Source organism: Cheilinus undulatus, linkage group 6 (assembly GCF_018320785.1).
Source record: "Cheilinus undulatus linkage group 6, ASM1832078v1, whole genome shotgun sequence".
Classification (NCBI taxonomy): Eukaryota; Metazoa; Chordata; class Actinopteri; order Labriformes; family Labridae; genus Cheilinus; species Cheilinus undulatus.
The window spans coordinates 51,979,781-52,001,269 of NC_054870.1; the positions used below are offsets into that span (position 1 = coordinate 51,979,781).

The 21,489-nt window shown below is 41.3% G+C and overlaps 1 protein-coding gene across 4 annotated transcripts in view; it reads right to left on the reverse strand.

The window, feature by feature from the left end:
• LOC121510693 (arginyl-tRNA--protein transferase 1) overlaps window positions 1–21,489 on the reverse strand; it is a 143,636-nt gene that overhangs the window by 13,963 nt on the left and 108,184 nt on the right. For all 4 annotated transcript variants that reach the window (XM_041788863.1, XM_041788862.1, XM_041788861.1 and 1 more), the window contains one exon: window positions 9,339–9,459. In XM_041788863.1, the coding sequence (XP_041644797.1) occupies window positions 9,339–9,459 (121 nt within the window). The remainder of the gene's footprint in view (window positions 1–9,338; window positions 9,460–21,489) is intronic.

Sequence of the window (21,489 nt, forward strand, 5' to 3'; positions counted from 1 at the left end):
TCGTCCTTTTCTGAGTGTTTATCCTACTGAGCGAACAATGCCCTGACTCCTCTCTCTGTCAGACAAACACTGATTATGAGTGTGTGAGAGATAACATGTGTCGTGCAGAGGAGGGTTCTGTATGTACGAGCATCAGAGGACCCTACGGGGCCCCGGGGCCCTGGATGTGTCATGAACAGACTGCAATCACTGTGAGCGTGCTGTGGATGGAGTAAACTTTAGATTAGCCTTCTTTAGACACCTCATTAGGATGGCTCATAACAATCTGAACACACAACCGGCATCCCAGCACTCATTCACCCCTCTGTGAGATGGAACTAGAGATGTTTGGTCATTTTTAAGAAACAAAAGTCTCAGTCAATTCCTTGAATAAAGACGATAAACCATGATTTTTACAGATCTGGTGTCTAGGGGTGTTTCTACACCAATAACTCATTCCCTTTATTCTGATTCAGATGATTTAATGATGCATCCTTGTATTTTTCCCTTGGCTTGTCTTATGTGCACACAAAGGTATTATAAACTGAGCCAAAGGTCACGCAAAGAGTGGACTCTCCTTTTATCGCTACGTCACAGCCTGATTTAGGTAAGCATTACCACTAAGGTTGTCCTGATCAGCATTTTTGGCCTCCGATACTGATCCGATTTTTTAATACTGAATATCTGCCGATACAGAGTCCCGATCCGATACTCATAATTACCCAGATAACAGTTTCAATTGTTCCTACTAGATATCTCAGACTTATTCCATTTAACTCAGTACAGCCAATATTGTTGTAAAAAAACATAAAAATCACATTTCTGCTCAGAATGGTGTAATAGCTCTGTTTCACTTTAATTATCTGTCAAAAAATAAATGTACATATTCACTTAGTGCAGTGTTTAGTGTTCAGACAATCCAAATCCACTTAAAGTGGTCAGCTGAACGACCTGAGCAGTCAACAAAGTGAACTCTAATAACCTCAGAGTCACTTAGAGGTGGTGGAACAGAGTCAGTAGTCACAATAACAGATGAATTCAATAAATGAGTTTTAAATTATAATTCCACTTAGAAGTTAACTTGACTCTATTAGTCACAGCAAACACTGAACTCAAAAAATGAATTAAAAACATCCCAACTCCACTTTAAAGTGGTATAAACACTTTAACTTGAATAGGATCAAAAACATATGAATCATACAGATTTCAAAAAACAATCCTTTTTAAAATGTAGCAGCTTAATCTGAGACATGAACCAAAACATTAACGCTCTGCTGCTACAACCTCATGAAATGGTCGCGTTACAGATGCTGCAAGTGGCCGTTGGACTGTTTTTGCTCCCACGTTTGAAGTTTGTCCACAATGCTGACAATTTAACACACGAAAGCTAATGTTGCCACAGCTGTTTGTTGTTACTGGCGCGTTAACGGCCTGTCGTAAATTGTGCTCCATTTACGGCAACTGACGCAAATGATCGGCTGGGCTGATCGGATCAAACTCGATCCAATACATGTGATCGGGATTGGGACATCCCTGCAAACTACCAATGTTCTATTGGCCGGTGCAAATCATACCAGCCCAAAAGCTCGTTTTCCCACCTAGAAAATACCCGGGCTGCCAGATTGCCAGTCCATCCCTGCCCAAGGACCTGAAAACTGCAGGTGATCTCAGGGCATATCACCAGGTGTGAAAAGGCCCGGACAAAAGAGATGCCACTGAGCATGTCGACATGCATTGAGTTTGATTCAGCCCCAGGCTGTGGCAAATGGAGCCCCAAGGTGACTTCTTAGTGCCCTGCATGCCTAGAACTTCTGCACATGACTGTATGTCCATCAGGTCAACATAATGACAGCATAGAAAAGATGATAAACAGACGCTCAATACAGCAAGTTCAAAATAAGTAATAAGAATTAAACACAGGAGCACAGTTAGTTATTAAATAAGCCAACAGCAGCTGGGACAGAGTCTCAGTCTCTTTGTCCTGAAACCTCCAGGCTGAATCTGAGGCCGGACGGCTGTGGTCAGGCAGGATCGATTAGGTTTTCTAGAGTTCTAACTTTGCACAAGCGTGTTGACATTTAGGGTTTAGTTTATGATTTTTTTCTGCAAATAATACTCTGCAGTCTGTTACAGTTTTTGACAGTGAGGGACCTGTACCTAATGTTAAAAGAAAATCTTTAACTGATTTGGCAAAATAAAATGGTTGTGGCTTCATTTTACTAGAAACATATCAAAGTTTATAGTTCTGGTATTGGGACAACTATTAATTATTTCTTCATATAAAAATATCATCCAGATAAATACCATGCAAAAAACAGGGCTTTGTTGGAACGTGTTGACCTGAGAATATTTGAGTCGTTCTATTGGCCAGGTCTAAATATGGTCACTCCTGGCTCCAGTAAACCAACATGGTGCTGGTTTTAATGCCACACGTGAGGCTCCAGGCCAGTAAGTGACATAACACTAGTCATGTCCATTATGTATGCGGTCTGTGGAGACTCCAACCAGGACACCGGGTCAGGACTTCCCCAGCACATTAAAACAGATTAACGTGTCCAAAACAAGCCACACATAAACAAACTGCCAATTATGACCGAGCCACAGACGTCCACGGTGCCATGCTGCTAACCTGACCGTGATGGAGAGCACGCTGACCCACTGACCACCGGAACGCTCCAAACCACCCACATCCCACAGCCTGGCTACACCCTGAGGGCCTCACCATCAACACGGCGAGCACTGAGACGTAATGAATGAGTTTGGACAGCAAAGCCTAGTGGGAAAAAAAAAGGCAGGACTGGTACAAGATCAACAGTCCGAGTAGGAACGGAGGCACCACAACCTCAGTCTTTGAGGTTGAGACTGGGTGAGACTGGTTTTGACTTTGGTTAAACGTGCCCACAAAGGGATTAAAGGTGTGATTGACAGGAAAATTCAGACCTATGATTGGCTGATCTTTCAGTGGCATTGTAGTGAATGACCGGCATACTACGGGTCTGTTAAAGGGTCTTATGCTCATTGGTGTGGGCATTTTAACACCAGTGCAACAGCGTCCTATCACTCAGCTTGGACTGAACATTCATCCTTCCAACTCTTTCAGCTATCAATAACTATTTCTCTCTTGACATTCTGATATTTTATTTTTAACGCCTACAAACGTACCTCATCACACAATCTGACCTTTAAAATATCAGACAAAGGACAGCGATTCTATACCAGGGAGGGTTTGTTTCTTTAACTTTATCACTCCTATTGGTTTTTGCGTCTTTTTGGCCAAGTATGACCTCACTACAGCAAACTCTGAGGCTCCTTCTGCACATAATACATCCTTCTCTCCTCCTCCACCTCCCTGTCCATCTATCTTCCATTTTATTATTTTTCTCCTTCTTCCTCTGCCAGCATACACCCACCAGCCTCCCTCCTTTTCTCTAACAATCTCTATAAAATGGTTTTATCTAATACTGCCCCTCCCTCCAGCCACCAGTCTCAGTCTTCTTGACAATCTTATTCTTGTCCTCACATTTCCTTCTATAGTCCCACTGGTCTGTTGATGCAGATGAAGTCAGAGGGGATTTTTGCCCAAAATAAACAAGGTTTGTCATAATACCAGAATTTTAAACACCATTAAGATACCAGTAAAAATAGAACAACATTTATGTATGCTTCAATACAGCAACAAAAAAGTCGACAAATGGCACACAAACTCCTGCAAAGTCTTATTGTTTGACCTATAACATGCAAAATAATTTAGACCTGATTGAAAGTATGATTAAAAATAAATAACTTTCAATATTCTGTTATAAATTCAGGGCTTGACAGTGCGAGTGTTTCAATTGCATTGCGCCTAAAAATAGGTCTGTGCGAATTGTAAAAAATATTTAGGGGTGCATGTGCGCTTAAAAAAATCAGCCGAAGCAGCCAAAGGAGAGATCCATTGAGGAGAGAAGGAAGATGGGGGTCTCAGTCCACTTCCAAACGAACCCTGGTGCGGTTTGTTTGAGGTGTGAAAGCAAAGCAGACCAACTTGTGAACCAAAGGCAGGAAGTGGCATAAAGTGTAATGATATACGGATTTATATGTGATTTAATACACTCAAATACATGTTGGTACCTCGCTTGGCGTCTGTGTAGCCATAGCAACACATCGTAGTCGGTGCTGATTTATTTGTCTCGTGTAAAGAACAACATGTTGGGCAGCTCAGCGTCTCGCTGGCTGCTCCTCATGCCCCATTACAAGAGCAGAACCCCCAAGACAGCATAAATTTTGTGTTTTTTCATCGTTTATGTGAAAAAAAGACCAGCGGAAGGAGCTGGATTTCCCTGCTTCATCTTCTTCTATGCCCGCTTTTCTTCTCGGTCGCTGTTTGTTTGTGACGACAACACCTCTAGCGGCCAGAGGTTGTAGGTGTTCAGACGGTTTGGTCCGTTTGGCCAAGAGCAGTGTGAATGCAAACCAAACCAAAGGAAAGTGCAACAATGTTTCACTCTCCGTTCCAAAACGGACTGAGTCCCCCGGACTATCAGGTGTGAAAACGATCTTAGTTAACAAAACGTGCAACAAAACTGGCTGAGCTCAAAGCAGGCCAGACGACCTGTGTACAAAAGCTGCTGGACCAGAGATATCCTTGGTGTCTGAGTGGACTGAGCAGACTTTTTTTTTGTTACTTTCCAAGGTTCCTACACATTTTCACAAATAAAATGTCAAAACATTTCCATGACTTCTCAAGGACCATTGATATAATTTCCATGACCATTCTAAGGACGTGGACAGAAGTCTACTTAAGTTAATTATTATTATAATTATTTATATATTATTATTACTCAGAGGACCTGGAAAATGTTTTAGGATAGATGGAGCTCTTGTACGTACGATTACTGTAAGATAGCCTAAAAATTAACAACATTAAAGACAAAATTAAATTGCAATACTTTTTCAAAACTTAATGATTTTACCTTTCCGTACATTTAGGAGCACATGTGCTCCTTGGGAAAAAAAATTAGCGTCAAGCCCTGTAATTGTAATAAAAGAAATTAAAATATATGATGATGTTATCTTTAAAGCCTTTACTGGGCTACAGAAAGTTGGTGTCATCTTTATAGCTGATAAAACTTCTTCTCCTTGCCTTTTTGCATGCAGGCCAGTCTCAGCCCCCAGTTGTCAGCCAGTACCCAACAACGTTTATTATCTTAAAAAGTACATCAGCATGTCCTTTAAAAACATTTTTATGACAACATAAGGGAGAAAAGCTGATAAAGAGCTACTTGTCTCTTAGCTCATGACTAATTGGCCACCATTCATTCCCATCAGCAGCAGTTTCCCTGCACACAGCACATGGGGACTCTGAGCCCTGCTGAGAGAGCCACAGACTTGATGTGTGGGTTGTGCATAGTATGGATGCATGGACTACAGTGCTGTCATTTGGTGATCACAATGTCTGAAACGCACTGTTAATTTGTGTCCAAACAGCAGCTGTGAGTGTGTCTGCTGAGCTTGCAGAACTGTTCCTGTTCCAGTTTGGTTGGTGTGAGAGCTACAGGAATTTATTATTTAGTTATAACACAAAAATGCAGAATCACCACAGAAGTGTGAAATGTGTCAGTCTTTCTGCACAGCTGCAAAATCTAAAACTCAACTTTTAAACTTTCTAACCCACATAAACTCTAATAAATCCTCTGTCTGGCCCCCATCTCTCAGCCCGGCCGTCCCAGCAGTGGGCGTCAGCCAGTCTACCTTCTCTATGTGGTTTAATTCTGCTGATATCACTCTTCATCTAATACCAACACAGCCCCGTTCATAATGACCACGCTGGCTCTGCTCTGACCGAGCTGACGGATCATTTGGAGTGAAGGCTGTGAGAATGGAGCAGCAGACCGTCGTTTGGCCGTGGTACTGAGTCCAGCCTGCCCACAGCTTTCAGTACAGCATCACAGTTAAACCTGATCACGTTAATGTAGGAGTTCAGGAGTTCATCCAGTGAATGGAGAGTAAAGACCGACAGGATCCAGAATCAGGCTCATGGTAGCAGGTTAAATCTATCTGATGAAGCTTTCTCTCCTGTTTCTTTCTCTTCAGCTCTGTTTCATGTTAGTTCATGTTTTACTCATGAGACCACATTTATGCTAACTTGCTTCTTTATGACTGTCTTGAAAGGTTTTACTAATATAACAGACTGCTAAGTCTGTTTTTCATGAAAGGAAGAGAACTTATGGTTTAAATGGTCAATCTTTAACTACTTATATACTCCATAATTCAACATAAAAATCAGTTTAGTTAAATTAGCTGGTCAATGAGCTCACGCCCAATCAAAATCTCAACAGTCAGACACAGAGAGAAAGAGCGCCCAGCACCGTGTGTAGATACTGGATGTAAATATAAGAGGCTTAGCAGTTAGCGTGTAGCAGGAACAGTGCAGTATGACTGTTTAGTAGTAAATGGAAATAAAGTTGGATGTGGGCTGTTGAGGGTTGAACTCATGTAGAACTACTCAACCGAAGTGAAAGAGGTCAAATATCAAAGCTCGGTATTAATCTGCAAAGAAGAACGAAGGCTGGCGATGCTAGCTGCTAACGCTAGCTATGCTCTACACAGTATATCAGTGCTCACATCACACCTGCTAACACAGCCACCATGTGATGAATGTGACTGTTTTCTAAGGTCACATTCACACCAGAGCTGTTTGGTCCACTTTAAACGAACTCTGGTCCGTTGTCCTGGATAGTCCAGTTCATTTGGAGTGGTGTGAAAGCTAATATCAACTCTGGTGTGGACCAAACAAGTGGACTCTGGTCTGCTTAAAAACGGGGGTCTGGTTTGATTCCAAACAATCCCTGGTGCGGTTTGTTTAAGGTGTGAAAGCAAAGCAGAGCAACTTGTGAAGTGAAGGCACAAGTTGGCACAAAGTGTAATAATTTACAGATCCATCTTTGTGATCTAATACACTCAAATACATGCTGGTACCTCGCTGGGCGTCTGTGTTGCCATAGCAACAATTCACAGTCTTTCACTTGCATGTTTGCCCGCCTTTTCAAAAAGCAGAAATCCCTAGACCGTTTAAATTTGGCGTTGTTTTATTGTTTATGCAGAAAACAAAGATTGGCAGCAGGAGATGGTTTTCTGGTTTCGTCGCCTTCTACGTCGCCGTTCTTTGTTTGAGATGATAGCGCCACAAACTCATGGTCTGGTTCTGACTCTAAGTCCTCTGCAACTGATTAAACTGCATGAAGTGATATGTGTGCTCCAGTTCCCTTCTTGGGTTTACCTGTGAGACAGTGTTGTAGTCAAGTCACCAAACCTCGAGTCCAAGTCGAGTCCCAAGTCCCTAGTGTTCAAGTCCGAGTCGTGTCACCAAAGAAAAATCCGAGTCGAGTCCAAATTGAGTCTGAGGCGAGTACGAGTTGAGTCCTTAGTACCTGAGTCCAAGTCTGAGTCGCGTCCCCATTACCCATGTTCGAGTCCTAGACAAGTCCCTAGTACCTAAAACCTAGAGCCAAATTAAATTAAATGATCAATTACTTTTAAGCTATTCCAGCTTTACAGGTGGGCTACGCTGATGTGTTTCATCAATTTATGAATTTCTTCACACAATTTGAGCATTTAGGGTGGAAAAATGATAAATGTTTCTTAACTGCACTCATGCTTTGCCTATATTTTATACTAAATATTCCTTCTTTAAAACGACTGGATTTATTCAGATTTCTCTCTAATAACTGAAATTCCAATTTTCTCCATGGGACATTTGAACACATCATAAAAAGGTCTTAACTTTGTCCCCCCTTCGATACTCCAAAGTCTGGGTTGTCATTAAACACATCAGAATTTTACCATATGTCACCTCGTTTAGCTCACTACTCAGCATTTTCTCGCTAATGTTAACACAGATTTCAGCGGTGGATTGATTATTTAACTAATGGGACTCTTGATTTCTTGTAAAGATTACCACGGGAATACAGAGAAGAGCCACAGATTTAAGCTACCTATCAGCTCGCCCACTCCTCTCTCTCTCTCCAGTTGTTTCACAGACAGCAGGTTAGACTCATGTGAATGCGCATGCAGGTGAACGCACACCGGGCGCTGCGTCAGTTATGAGGCGTTTTCTCACACAAAAACAACAAGTATTACAGAATAAAATAGTCTTCAGCAAAAAAAGTTTGAGTCCTCCTTGAGTCCTGACGCAGTGAAAGCTTGAGTCTGAGTCAAAGTCCGAGTCATCAGGGCTTGAGTCCAAGTTGAGTCACCAGTCCTCCAAATCAGGACTCGAGTCGGACTTGAGTCTGAGTCCGACAACACTGCTGTGAGGTAGATCCAATGAAACACCTTTCATGGTTTTGTTTGTTTGACCAAGGGCAATGTGAATGTAAACCAAACCAGAGGAAACTGCAGCAATGCTGCTATTTGAGTTCCAAACCAAACCAAGTCCCCCAACTATCAGGTGTGAAAACGACCTCAGAATTTTCCTCTCTTTAGACTAGTTGGTTAAACAGGATTTAACTTGACATTTAGCTGAATGGGAAAACAGAATATCCCTTGTTTGACTGGGACAATAGCACCACAAAAGTAGAACTGCATGACGCTACCCAGATTGGTACGATGTGAAAGCAAACCAAAAATAAGAGTGCTACAGTGTTTGCTGAACCCAGTCTTCTGAACCATCAGGTGTGAAAACGACCTGAGACTACCAGGATGAAATGAGGAGTGACTGATTAGACTAATCTAGAGGTAACATGGAGGGTTTTTTAATCCCAATGATGTCTCCTAAGCATCCCCTCTTTCTGAACAAGACCAGGACCAGATGGATCTGATTTAACAACCCAAAATCCTTAACAGTAATCAGCTGTTTGCCTCACCAGCCACTGATGGAAAACTGTGATTCAGGCTGTTTTTAAAATATATTTACTTCACGAGCATGTTCTTTGGTTATTGGTAGGTTTTAAAGCTTTAACAGATATTTATTGTGCTCCAAAACGATCAAGCTCTGTGGCACCAGTACCACGAGAGCAAAAACAGGCTACCAGACAGCCCTGATACTTAGCACAGTCTCTGCTGCTCCTGTTTTTATTCTGTATCTTTGAATCTTTGAAAGACCCCAGGGACAACTTCAGTTTTTGTTCTCTGGCTTTAAAAAATGAGCCTTAATTTTGCCTCTGTTAAAAATTCAGGAAAACTGATTTTCAGAATCCTCTGAATGATTTCTACAATGCTGTGGCTACGAAACGAAACTACAGCAGAGAGTAGAAAACTGTCGACTCCTGGACTCATTCTTCAAACTTTCGTAATATTACTAATGTCTGTTTCTTAACGGGATGGATGTTAAAGTGCGTGGCTCCCTGCACTTTGGGACCTGCAGCTCTGCAGAACTGTACCTGCTTCAGGATCCTGGTTGAACCGAGCATAGCGGGAGTTCTCCAGATGAGGAAGGCATCGCTCGATCGGGACCCAGGCATAGGTTTCTGGGCACAGGAGGTCTGAAGGCCGGTACTGTCCCTGAGGAGGAGAAAAGAGGAGGTTACATCCTCTGCTTGGTAATAAAATCAACAGAAACATGCAAAAACAGCTGATTATAACATCCTTATTAACTGTGGCAGAGTTGTCAGCATTGAAAGCCTTTATTTCTGGCATGAGTAAATAGATGCAGCACATATTTCATCACAGGCCTATGAACCGTCCTCTCACATGAAACCGCTGACCTCCAGGGTTAAAGGTCTGACAGGTTGTAAACAGACCTCAGGGTCACTATCAGGGTTTAGACCTGAGTCAGACTCGCCTCTGTTCCAGTCTTTTGTTCGAGTCATGCCTCTGCGTGGAGCAGGAAATGTAAACAAAGCTGCACGTTGTAATGCGTGCTTGTGAAACAGCTACGAGTGTTTGACCTAACATTTTGGATGGAAAGTAAACCGAGCTGAACAAAAACAGCTGCAGGGGGAGAAGAAAGAGCGAGCGAGGGGGTGAATGAACAGAGAGGAGGTGGAGAGAGAGAGAGAGAGTCGATTATCAGAAACCTGCGTTATATCACACACTCCAAACAAACACACACTGCAGATCCGTAAACAAGCAGGCACCTCACACACCGCTGCTGCAACATCTCAGCTCACACCAGCTGAAGACTCCAACATGTCATAAAAACTGTTTCTAAACAAAACCGAGGTTGAAAACTTTGAATGATTAAACTCAGAAACACAAATGTCATTAGGAAGTCTAAATATGTATGACTAAAGAAATCCTGCTGTTGGTGTACAATCGCTCCGACCGTGACCCGTCTGCCATCAGCTCTATATGGAAAATATGCTGCATGTTTGTACATGCAGGACAGGATGCTGGGAATGAATGAGGCTCTGAGAAATGAAAAACCAAAGACAGACTCATGTTCCTCTGCAGCAGAATTAGATAAAGAAGCAGCTGATATTAATATATTTACAAATAAAGTTTCTCTTCTTTGAGCCAAGAAGTCTCTTAAGATTAAAATCTCACAGAAATATATTCAGCATGTAAACTGCAGAGCATCATCTACGATGCAATAGAAAATGTGACATTCTGGCCTAAAGCCCGGATCAAAATTCTCCAGTATGAAGCACAGGGTCTTTGCACACAGAGGATGGTGCGAACAAACAGCTTGAAATGTGAATTTTCACGCATCTTCATATTCACATCAGGGGCAACTGAATTTTATAAATATACCATACACCATTTTAAAATAGTCTACAGCAGTGCTACTCACCCTGCTCAACCAGAGCCAAATTGTTAAAAAATGCCTATGCAAGTAAGTGGTAAGTGGGGAAAAGTAGTAAAAAAGGGTTAAAGTGCTATTAAAAATACATTAATGGTGGCAAAACAGGTCAAAAATCAGCAAAAAGATGCAAATAAGGGGCAAAGTAGATGTGAAATGGCAAAAAATGGGTAAAAAGTTAAAAAATAAGGAGGGAAAAGTGGCAAAAATGGGTGAGAAGTTGCCAAAAATGAAAATTACAGGTGGCAAAAATGGTAAAAAACAAACAAACAAACAACAACAACATTAACAGGGCAAAAGGAGTTTAAAAGTTGATAAAGCGGGCAAAGACGTAGGAAAAATATGAAAAAAGGAAAAAAATAAGAGTTGAAAAAATGGGGAAAAGAGTGGCATTTTGTGGCAATCCAGCTTAAATGGGTGAAAAGTGACCAAAAAAAACAGAAGAAATTGCAAAATGCAAGATAAAAGAGGCAAAATGGTGAAAGAGTGGAAAAAAAGCGTTAAAGTGGCATCAAAAATACATAGTTAGTGGCAAAAATGGTCAAAATCAGCAAAAAGATGCAAAAATTAGGGCAAAGTAGACATAAAACGGCAAAAAATGGGTAAAAAGTTTTAAAAAATGGGGAGGGGAAGTGGCAAAAATGGGTGAGAAGTTACCAAAAATTTAAATGCAGGTGGCAAAAATGGTTAAAAGAAAAAAAAAAAAAACACGTGGAAAAAATGGGGATAAGAGTGGCATTTTATGGCAATCCAGCTTAAATGGGCAAAAAGTTGCAAAAAAAAAAAAAAAAACAGAAAAAAATGCAAAAAGCAAGATAAGAGAGGTAAAAAAACTGGTGAAAAAGTGGCAAATACAGGAAAAAAGTGGCAAAAATTGACAAAAAGAGGAAAAAGAAGATGCAAAAGCAGGTTTAAGGCAGTAAAAATGGATTAAAAGTGCCAACCAATGAAAAAAAGGCAAAAATTGCAAATAAAGGAAATGGAAATATACAGACAAAAAAAATAAGGTTGGCACTTAAATCCAACTGTATAAGTGTGAGAAACAAACTTATTAATGTGACTTACAATGGATAATTTCTGAGGTCAAAGTTTGCATTTTTTATGCTTTTCTTGGGGAATAATTTCAAATGAAGACATAAAAGAGCCACAAATCATCACAAATAGCCACATGCAGCTCAAGAGCCACATGCTGAGTAGCACTGGTCTACAGTGCTGTTTGCATTATCCTCAGGTCAACTGAGGTACATTACAAGGACAAAAGTATTCAGCCGCCTGACCATTCCACCAACACGGACTGTTATAACCAGATCCATGCACTTTAATCTGGCCCCCTCTGTGTAGCTCTAACAGCCTCCTCTCTTCTTGGAAGGCTTTCCACAAGATTCTGGAGTGTTTCTGTGGGAATGTGTGTCCATTCATTCTGTGGAGCACTTATGAGGTCAGGCTCTGATGTTGGACCAGAAGGCCTGGCTCACGATCTCTGTTCCAGTTCTGCCCAATGGTGCTGGATGGGGTTGAGGTCAGGGCTCAGTCTTTCTAGTCTTTCTTTGTGCTCTGGGGCACAGTCATGCTGGAATAGAAAAGAGCCTTCCCCAAACTGTTGCCACACAGTCGGAAGCATAGCGCTGTCCAGAATGTCTTGGTCTGCTGAAGCATTAAGGTTGGCCTTCACTAGAGGTAAAAGGTCTAGCCCAGACCCTGAAAAAAACGCCCCATACCATTATCCCTCCTCCACCAAACTTCACAGTCAGACAGGCAACTTTCTCCCAGCATCCACCAAACCCATTAATACGCATTAATAAACTCACATTAATAAACTGCCCGCCATCATGTGTCTGAGATTTCTTTTTTGCTACCAAACAGAGCTGCTCCACAGCTCACTGTCCTTGTGTTTTACTCCACTCTATCTGGCGCTTGGCATTGGACATTGTGATGTGGGGCTTGCATGCAACTGTTGCTATGGAAACCCATTCATGAAGCTCCTGCTGCAGTTTTAGTTTACATTAATGCCAGAGGAAGTTCAGAACTCTTCAGGAATCAGGAGAGACTTTCAGACTTTTACCCATGAACCTTTGCAGTCATTGACCCCACTCTGTGATTTTACGTGGTCTTCCTCTTCATGGCTTTGTTGCTGTCGTTCCTAAACTCTTCCACTTTCTAATAATATCACTGACAGCTGACTGTAGAAAATCCAGCAGGGATGAAGTTTCACCAACCGTCTCATTGCAAAGGTGGCATCATCACAGCGCCATGCTTCAGAACCACCCAGGATCACAGATGTTTGAGAATGGAGACTGCATGGCTAGGTGAGGATTTAATACACCTGTGGACACAGGTCTTGTTGTCAGGTGTGTGAAGGCTTTAGAGCAGACCTGCTCAACCAAAGAGCCAAATGGTTGGAAAATACCTTCAAGAGAGCCACGATCTAAGTGGTGAAAAGTGGAAAACATGGCTTGAAGTAGCAATAAAAAATGGTGTCAAAGGGGTCAAAAAGCAGCAAAAATGGGGAAAAAAATGAATAAAGGGTCAGAAAGTAGAAAAATGGGTGAGGAGTGACAAAAAATTAAGTTACAGGTGGCAAAAATTGTCCAAAAGGGGAAATACATGGAAAAAAAATTATGAAAAGTGACTAAAATTAACAAAAAGCAGTCAAAAGTGGCAAAAAAAATCTCAAAAAGGGCAAAAATGGGATAAAAAGGCAAGAAGAAGTGGCAAAGATGGCCAAAAATAGAAAACAAGTGGTATTAAATGGAAAAAAGTTGCTTAAATGGTTGAAAAGTGGCAAAAAACAAATTGTGAAAAATGGCAAAATGGGATTAAAGTGGCAGAAAGCAGTTGCAAAAATGGGCAACCCAATAGAAATAAGTGGTATTTAATGGCAAAAAAGTAGCTTAAATTGACAAAAAAGGGGCAAAAAACTGGTGAAAAGGGCAAAAATGGAATAAAAGCTGCAAAATATGGAAAACTGGCAAAAAGAAGTAGCAAAAATAGGAATAAAGCAGGAAAAACGTAGTATTTAATGGCAAAGGTAACTTAAATAGGGGAAAAGTGGTAAAAAATTGTGAAAAAGGGCAAAAAGTTTCCTTTTTTTAAGGTTTTCTGGGTGAATAATATTTTAAATTAAGACATAAAAGAGCCACAAATAATCACAAAAGAGCCACAGGTTGAGTATCACTGCTGTAGAGTGACTCAGACAGAGACTGCGGTAAAATCCACATGTTCAGAACTAAAGTGTGAGTGGAGCTGAAGGATGGAGCGTGCTCTAAGTGCTCCTGCTAACAGATGGGCTGAGGAGGAATGCCATGAATCCGTCGTTGGGACGGACACACACATGGATGGGATTCTCTCCGTGTCCCAACAACCTGCAGCCGTCTGAGACTGTCAGCACAGTCAGCCTGACACTCTCACAGTCCGCCTCACCTCTATGCACTCCTTCAACACCACGCAGAGACACGCCTCCAAACACAGAACCCAGACACACCTGGTCTAGAGACTCACTTAGATCCTGTTAGAGGACTCTGAACCCTGACTCTGCACCTGAACTAAACAGGAAGTAAAAGACAGAAGGGAAGAGGGGAAGAGCAGAAACTGAGATGTTACAGGAGAAGCTGGTCTTTAAGGGGGGTTTCAGGGCCCAGATCTCAGTACACATAACCCTGCGGTTTTCAAATGTTTTTTGCCCAAGGCATACCTAAGGTTAAGCCAAAATCTCAAGGCACACCATATTTAAATCGATGCATAATAGACTTTTTAAATAATGTTACAGTCAAGGTGGCCTACAAGGGGGGATAAAGGGGAGAGGTTTCTGGGGCCCAGCCGACTGAGGAATCATGGAGATGGGAAAAGTGGGCAAAAAGTGGCAAAACAAAGTCAGAAATGGGCAAAAATTGGTCAAAAAAAAAAAAAAGTGGCCAAACATTGGGTTGAAATTGGCAAATCTTGTTGAAAGTGTCTAAAACGTGGCAAAAATGGGTTACAAGTGGACTAAAAGGGTTAAATGTTGCAAAGAGGTGGTAAAACAGGGTTAAAAGTTAAAAGGGCATAAAAATTATTCAAAATTGGGCCAAAGACGAGTCAAACAAAGGCAAAAGAGAACAAAAACTGGTAAAAAAAAAAATCAATTTTTACTGCTTTTAGCCCATTTTTGCCATTTTTATTCATCTGTTTGCAATTTTTTGCACCTTTTTTCAGCTTTTCACCCATTTAAGCTGCCTTTTGCAATTAAATGCCACTAATTTCCCATTTTGCCACTTATTCATGATTTTTGCCCATTTTCCCCAACTCTATTCTGATTTTTGCCCATTTTAGTCACATTTCACTCATTTTTAGCAACGTTTTTGCCACTTTCTGCCCTTTGTCGCCACTATTCTCCCAGTGTTTGCCACTTTAAGCCCATTTTTGCCACTTCTTTTTGTCATTTTTTCTCCCCTTTTTGAAACTTTTATCCTGTTCTTTGCAATTTTCTCCCCCTTTTTGCCAATTCTTGCCCATTTAAGCTGCTTTTTGCAATAAAATGCCACTTTTCGCCCATTTTTCCTACCTTTATGGCCTAAATGGGTTGAAAGTGTCAAAAAGGTAGCATAATAGATCACGAGTGGCAGAAAAGTGGCAAAAAGGGATAAAGTTGTGGTAAAAGGGGTTAAAAGTGATGGGGAAAATGGCAAATAATGGCCAAACAATAGCAAAATTAGGCAAAAAGGTAGCAAAAATGGGTTAAATGTGGAAAAAAGTTCCAAAAAAGTTGCAAAAATGGGTCAAAAATAGTAATAAGAAGTGGCAGCAATGCTCAAAAAAAAGTAGCAAAATAGTTTAAGTTGTCTAAAGGAGTGGCAAAAATGTGTAGAAAAATGGGTTACCCTGTTCAAAAATAGCATGAATTAATCATTTCAACACCAGTGTCAACTCAGTAATAGCTTGCCATGCTTTTCAGTTCTTAATGAGGTAGCTGTTAGCCAGGATGCTAGCACCGATGCTACTGATCCAACACACATACAGTGACATCATCAATAAATCCCACCTAGGGAGGCTCAGGGCCCATTCTCTGGGGTTTTTCAGGGGTCCAGCTCTGTGGGCAGACCTGGTTACAGTACTTGCCATAAAGTTGTGGTAATAATGTATGGTACAAATTCCCACGGCACACTTAGACTTGCCCTAAGGTACACTAGTGTGCCTTGTCACACCGTTTGAGAACCACTGACTTAACCCGTGCTAAAATCTGCCAGTACTGATACCATGCTGACTTCTTTAAGTCTTCAGTCCTAAATCCTGAACCCAGTTGTACTCTGTGAAGTTTCAGCAGAAAGTGAGGCCTCACTGATCAGAATGAGAGACAGCTTGTGGTCATGGCAAAGACACATTTCCTCAATTCTCCCTCTGAAACGAGGAAAGGATGAAGAGAGCGATGGAGGAGGAGGCGAGGACGCACGCAGCTATTAGTGGTCTGGACGGAGGAGGAAGAAAAGAAGAGAAGAAGAAGGAGAGAAATGCTTGGCTGACCACAAACTATCCGTCAGCTCCTTTTCTTTATTGGACTGAAAGTGAAGACGGAGCGGATTTTCTCTGTCATCTTTATCTCTTTTTTTCATTGAAGGTTCTCTGTAGCTCTGCAGCACGGTGATTCCTGCTTCCACTCGTTTAGAAAATCTTTATTTATTTATTAAACTTTCATCTAGCCAGGTTAGTCCCACTCAGATCAGGGATTTCTTTTTGAAGGTAGACCACACACAGTAGATAACACAGAAACCAAAAATAATCCAGGTTACCAAGCAACTGAGATTTATTGATTTAAACTGATAGATTTAAAGGCTTTTGCACACCAGACGTGCTCTTTTTGTGCATTTTATTTGCATGGAGTTAATGTAAGTTTTCAAGCCTGTACCCAGTCGATTCAAGCTTTTACACCAGCATAATTCTGCATAAAACTGCAGCTTATTTCAGTATTTTTCTATTTTCTTACAATAAGTAGAAATCTGACCAATCAGACAGTTGTCTAAGGATAAAGAGGTAACAGAGGAAGCTTTGAGACCATCCATTATCAAAGTAAGAGAGATGATGTGATATCTGAACTTTACGCCACCGTCTGACTTATGACAAAGATGAGCCTTTCCAGACGCTACAAATCGTCTTTATTTGGACATACTTCCTGTTCCTCCTACACAAAGCATCCATCACCATCCCTCCATCCTCTCTGCGCTCACATGTTCAGACGGATACGGAGGTGACGCCGATGACTGACATCCTCTGAAAGGCCCGTTTAGAGAGGACCAGAGAGTGAGACGGAGGGGTGATAAAGGAAACATGTAGAAACTTCTGCAGACAGAGGAGAGAGAGAGAAAGGAGGGGGAAAATGAGGTGCAGATGACTAAAGGGATGGTTTTTAACGTCACCGAGACATGGAGTGAGGAGAGCTGATGGGAGTGATAGGTGCAGCCGGCATGGAGGGGGCCCAGCGGAGAGCAAGGGCTGGAAAAAGACAGAAGAGCTCAGAAGAGAGGAGAAGAGGGAAAAAATGAAAAGCTGTGCACCAGTGAGGACAAAGAGAATGTAACTGTACATTTAAAGAGAGGGGAAATTTTTGTTCCCCGATGTTTTCATGTACAGCATCTCTGACCCTAAAGTTGTTTTTCTGCTGATTATTGAGTTTTATGCTAAAGTGGGGTGTGACCACGAGATCTCGCGAGAATAAAACATCACGAGATGTCTCGTCGAGGTGAAAATCATCTCACGAGATCAATATTGACATCAGGAGCAGCAGCTCTCCTGACAGAAAACACATAACTGTTACTTACAAAAATTCACAAAGATGCCCTGGACACTTTAAAAATGTTGGTTTGACAGCTAACGAAGAAACGGAGCTGATCCGTGACCTATTCAGATCACGCTCCATCCCCCGCCCCCTCCTCCGCATGCACTACTCAGGGCCATACATGATCAGTCAATGCATGATAAGTTCATCCTAACAGTCCAAAATGATGAAATGCTTCTTCTGGAAACCTGTGCACTCTCCGTGAGGTTGTGTATGCGCGCAGACACACCGCTGCTTGTGATTTTGTATCTTTGATTAAGCCACTGCTTCATCATGTCTCCTCCTCCTCTCACCGTCTGTCAGTCACTCATCCATCAGCTGTTGGCTGCGTGTATCATCAATCAGAAGCTTAAGATGTGTAGCACAACAGGCTGTTGGTTACTGCAGGAGTAAACTTAGCAAAACAAACTCTGTTTGACCGCCATAGAGTGCACTGTTAGCTACAAAAAGAGAAGATCTAGCCCCAATTAAATTGGCCATGTTTGTTGTCTGACAGCAGGCAGGGCAGAGACACACACTCGCTCACCAACGCACACACGTTAACACACACCCTCATCTGAGTGTCGTGTCCAACACTGTCAAAGCTCATATCAGAAAAAAAGACCACAAATGATAATTAAAGCTATTTCCCTACATTACTATAAAAAAACCCAAAATGATTACTGACAGAAATATATCTTTTGAGTGTAAATATGGATGTCCTTAAAGAGGATGAGAAATAGTTTGGTTTTACTGATGCAGCTCTTTATATTTAGATCCTTTGTAAACAGTGCTTGAAGTACTTTTAAAACGTCTAAATGCTTTTAATATTATTATTATAATGAAAGCAATGGGTGCATGGTGTAGTAAAATAAAGTAGAATATTAAAATAAAGGTCTGATCTGAAGAGCATTAAAAAGTACAGTTTGAGTCAGAGTTAGACAAACTGTGTGTAATTATTGATAGCCTATTCAGTCCAGGAGGAGTTAGTTTAAACATTTCTGAATAGACCTGAATGCTTCGCGATTATAACTTTCAGCCATATAAAAGGGCATATTTTCCACTCTTACATTTTTTTCCAAAATTAAAAAGTGTAAAATCTCGTCTTGTCTTGTCTCGTGAGACGTGTGTCTCGTCACATCTCTACTGTTAAATATTAAAATAACAATAATACAGGGGACTGCTGCACAGGCTCTCTATCTCACTCTCTGTTGTGCTTTTTCAGGCAGCATCACATGATTACAGAACAGCCTGCAACTGGCTGACAGACCCTCACAGTGGGTAAACAATACGATGGTTGGCATTCAAGCTGGCAGTAATAAATGATCGTAATCGCATTAAAATGGATGAAAAGGCATTCAGTATCGGGTTTACTGGTGTGGATTTAATCATTACAGTCCCCAAAAGTCACACGAGTTCCAGGCCTCCTGAAAATGCTGCTGTAGGGATTCAAAGGCATCAATAACGTCAATCGGACGACACAACGGCCAGCTTCAAGAGGAAAAAAAACAAGTCAGAGGCAACGATTAATGGTTAAAAGCTATGTCACTTTTGATAAACTGTGTCACTTCTTGTCATGTACGACGGCGCCGGACTGGAAGGCATTTTAACGATCACATCTGTGTGAGATCGATTCTTCTGTGTCAGTAAACATTTATGTGTTGATTTGTCCAATGAGGGGCCGGGGCGCGAGCAAATATTTTCAGGGAACCTCTGGGGCGTTTTAATGTTGCCAGCGCTTCTGTAAAGTTCAGGCATCAGGAGTCATTACAGTATAAAGAGTCTAGGACTTTTACTTTTGTTGCTGCAGTGTCTAACAGATATCAGTTCTGTTTGATTTTTACTCAAATCATCTGAAAGTTTAAAATTCTTGCACCATGACAGCCTCTTAAAGCTCACAGGTCACTGTTTATTGGAAAGCAATCCCTGTCAGTGCATTTTTCCCAGTAAAATAAACTTTAACGAGACAGAGGAGGATTACTCATTTGAATAACGAGCTGATACGGAGTAAACAATGACACAACCTCCAGCAGCAGCAGTAAACATCTCCACATGCAGTCACATCACATGGAGCATCCCTCCTTCATTCTGACAGAGAGGCCCTGCTGCTGTCAGAGCGACTTTATGACCAACGACTCAGCGCTGCTCTCCTCACACCTCTGTGTTATTTTCTCACACCTATAGGAGGAGTGACGCCCCAGGCCCCCACTCATGATTTATATGAAAAGTCGTTAATCAGACACATAAATGGAGCGCTTCGCTGCAGAGGAGGAATCCTCATGAAAGATGAAACCTGCTTTACCTTCTGCAGAAGTTCCTCCTACACGGCAGGAAGGTGTGAAGTCAAGAAAACCTGACTTTAAAAGCATCTGATTTCAGGGGGAAATTGAATTTTCACACTCTTTTATGGACATGCAGTGATGAGGTCACAGCGAGGAGCTGCTCACTGTGATTTTTTAAATTTTTATTTTTTGAAGATTTGTTTTTGGGCCTTTTCGTGTCTTTATTGGATAGACTCGGTAACAGGATGAGAGAGGGGGAGAGACATGCAGCAAAGGGCCTCATGCTGGATTCGAACGTGGGCTGTCCGCGTACATGGTGCGTGCCTTAACCACTCAACTACTGGCGCGTCCCATTGTGATTTTTTTTTTTAAATCACAAGTGGAACAGTACTAACATTGTCTGTCCCTTAGGCTGCAGAGGGATTCATAGCTGTAGAACTATGAAGATAAATCTGCAAAGGAAAAGTTGAGCAGACTTAAAGGGGACATATTATGCAAAAATCACTTTTCAGGCTTTTCTAACAAAAAAATGTGCCCCTGGCCTGTCAATAATCCCCCCAAGTACCAGAAAAATCCCCCCAACCCCCACCCTGCCCCACCACCTTTCAAAAAATAAGTGCTGAAACAAGCCATTCTCCGATTTACCCCTCATGATGTCATGTGGGGAGTTAGCCCCACCCCCAGGTTTGGAAGGAAGTTCCACCCTTGTGTCCTGATCTTTCTCTCAGTTGCCAGCTGAGATGCATCAAAATTGGATTTTGAATTTGAAAAAACCATCAAATTGGCACCGATTTTTTTTTTTTTTTTTTTTGCCACTGAATTTTTATCCAATGTGAAAATGAATTCAGTGTGAAAAAATTCAATGTCTCAAAAAATATAGTTTTTAAAAATTCAACATCGAAAAAAATTCAGTGACAAAAAAAATTCAGTGCTAATTTGATGGTTTTTCAAATTCAAAATCCAATTTTAAAGCTAAAAAAATTCAGTTTTAGGAATTCAAATTCAAACTCAGATGGCACTGATTTACTTCCATAATGCTGACTTTGGTCTGGGAGATTGAAGGGCGGGGTCAGACAGCTCAGTAACATTTAAAGCCACAGACACAGAAACAACTCGTTCTGAGCAGGGCTGAAATAGAGGGCTTTTTAGACATGTAAACGTCCAATACTGGAGTGTTTTTTCAACAACAGACTTCACAGGCATGTTTTGGGGACCTCTGAGACTGATATAAACCTGTCTTAAAAACATAAAATATGTCCCCTTTAAAAATCCAAATTTTACATCAGCCAAGAAACTGTCAATTAAAGAAAACCCCTGTATGACGACTGCACAGTTTCTACTGATTCACTGGCATTTAAATACAAAGGGCAAATGACACAATTTTAGATATTTATGCCAGGACAGCCACTGATCTGTATATTGATGCTCTTTCTTTTTGATTTTCAATTTTTACTAAATGTTTATAATAAGAAAAGGGGCGCATTGGACGTGAGGAGGAACAAAAGTTTTAATGGAACAAAGAAATAAAGATATCCTTCAAAATAAAAGCACACCACTGACTTTTTTCCACCATTTTTTACAGCAAACATCCACAATCCACTGAAAATAACTTCACCACCCTCTGTTTGGGACTTCCCTCGGGTGTGAACCAAAGTTTGAGATCATTGGCTCCCAACCTGGGGTCCAGGACCTCTTTGATCAGGATTGGGGTGTGGGCTTTGACT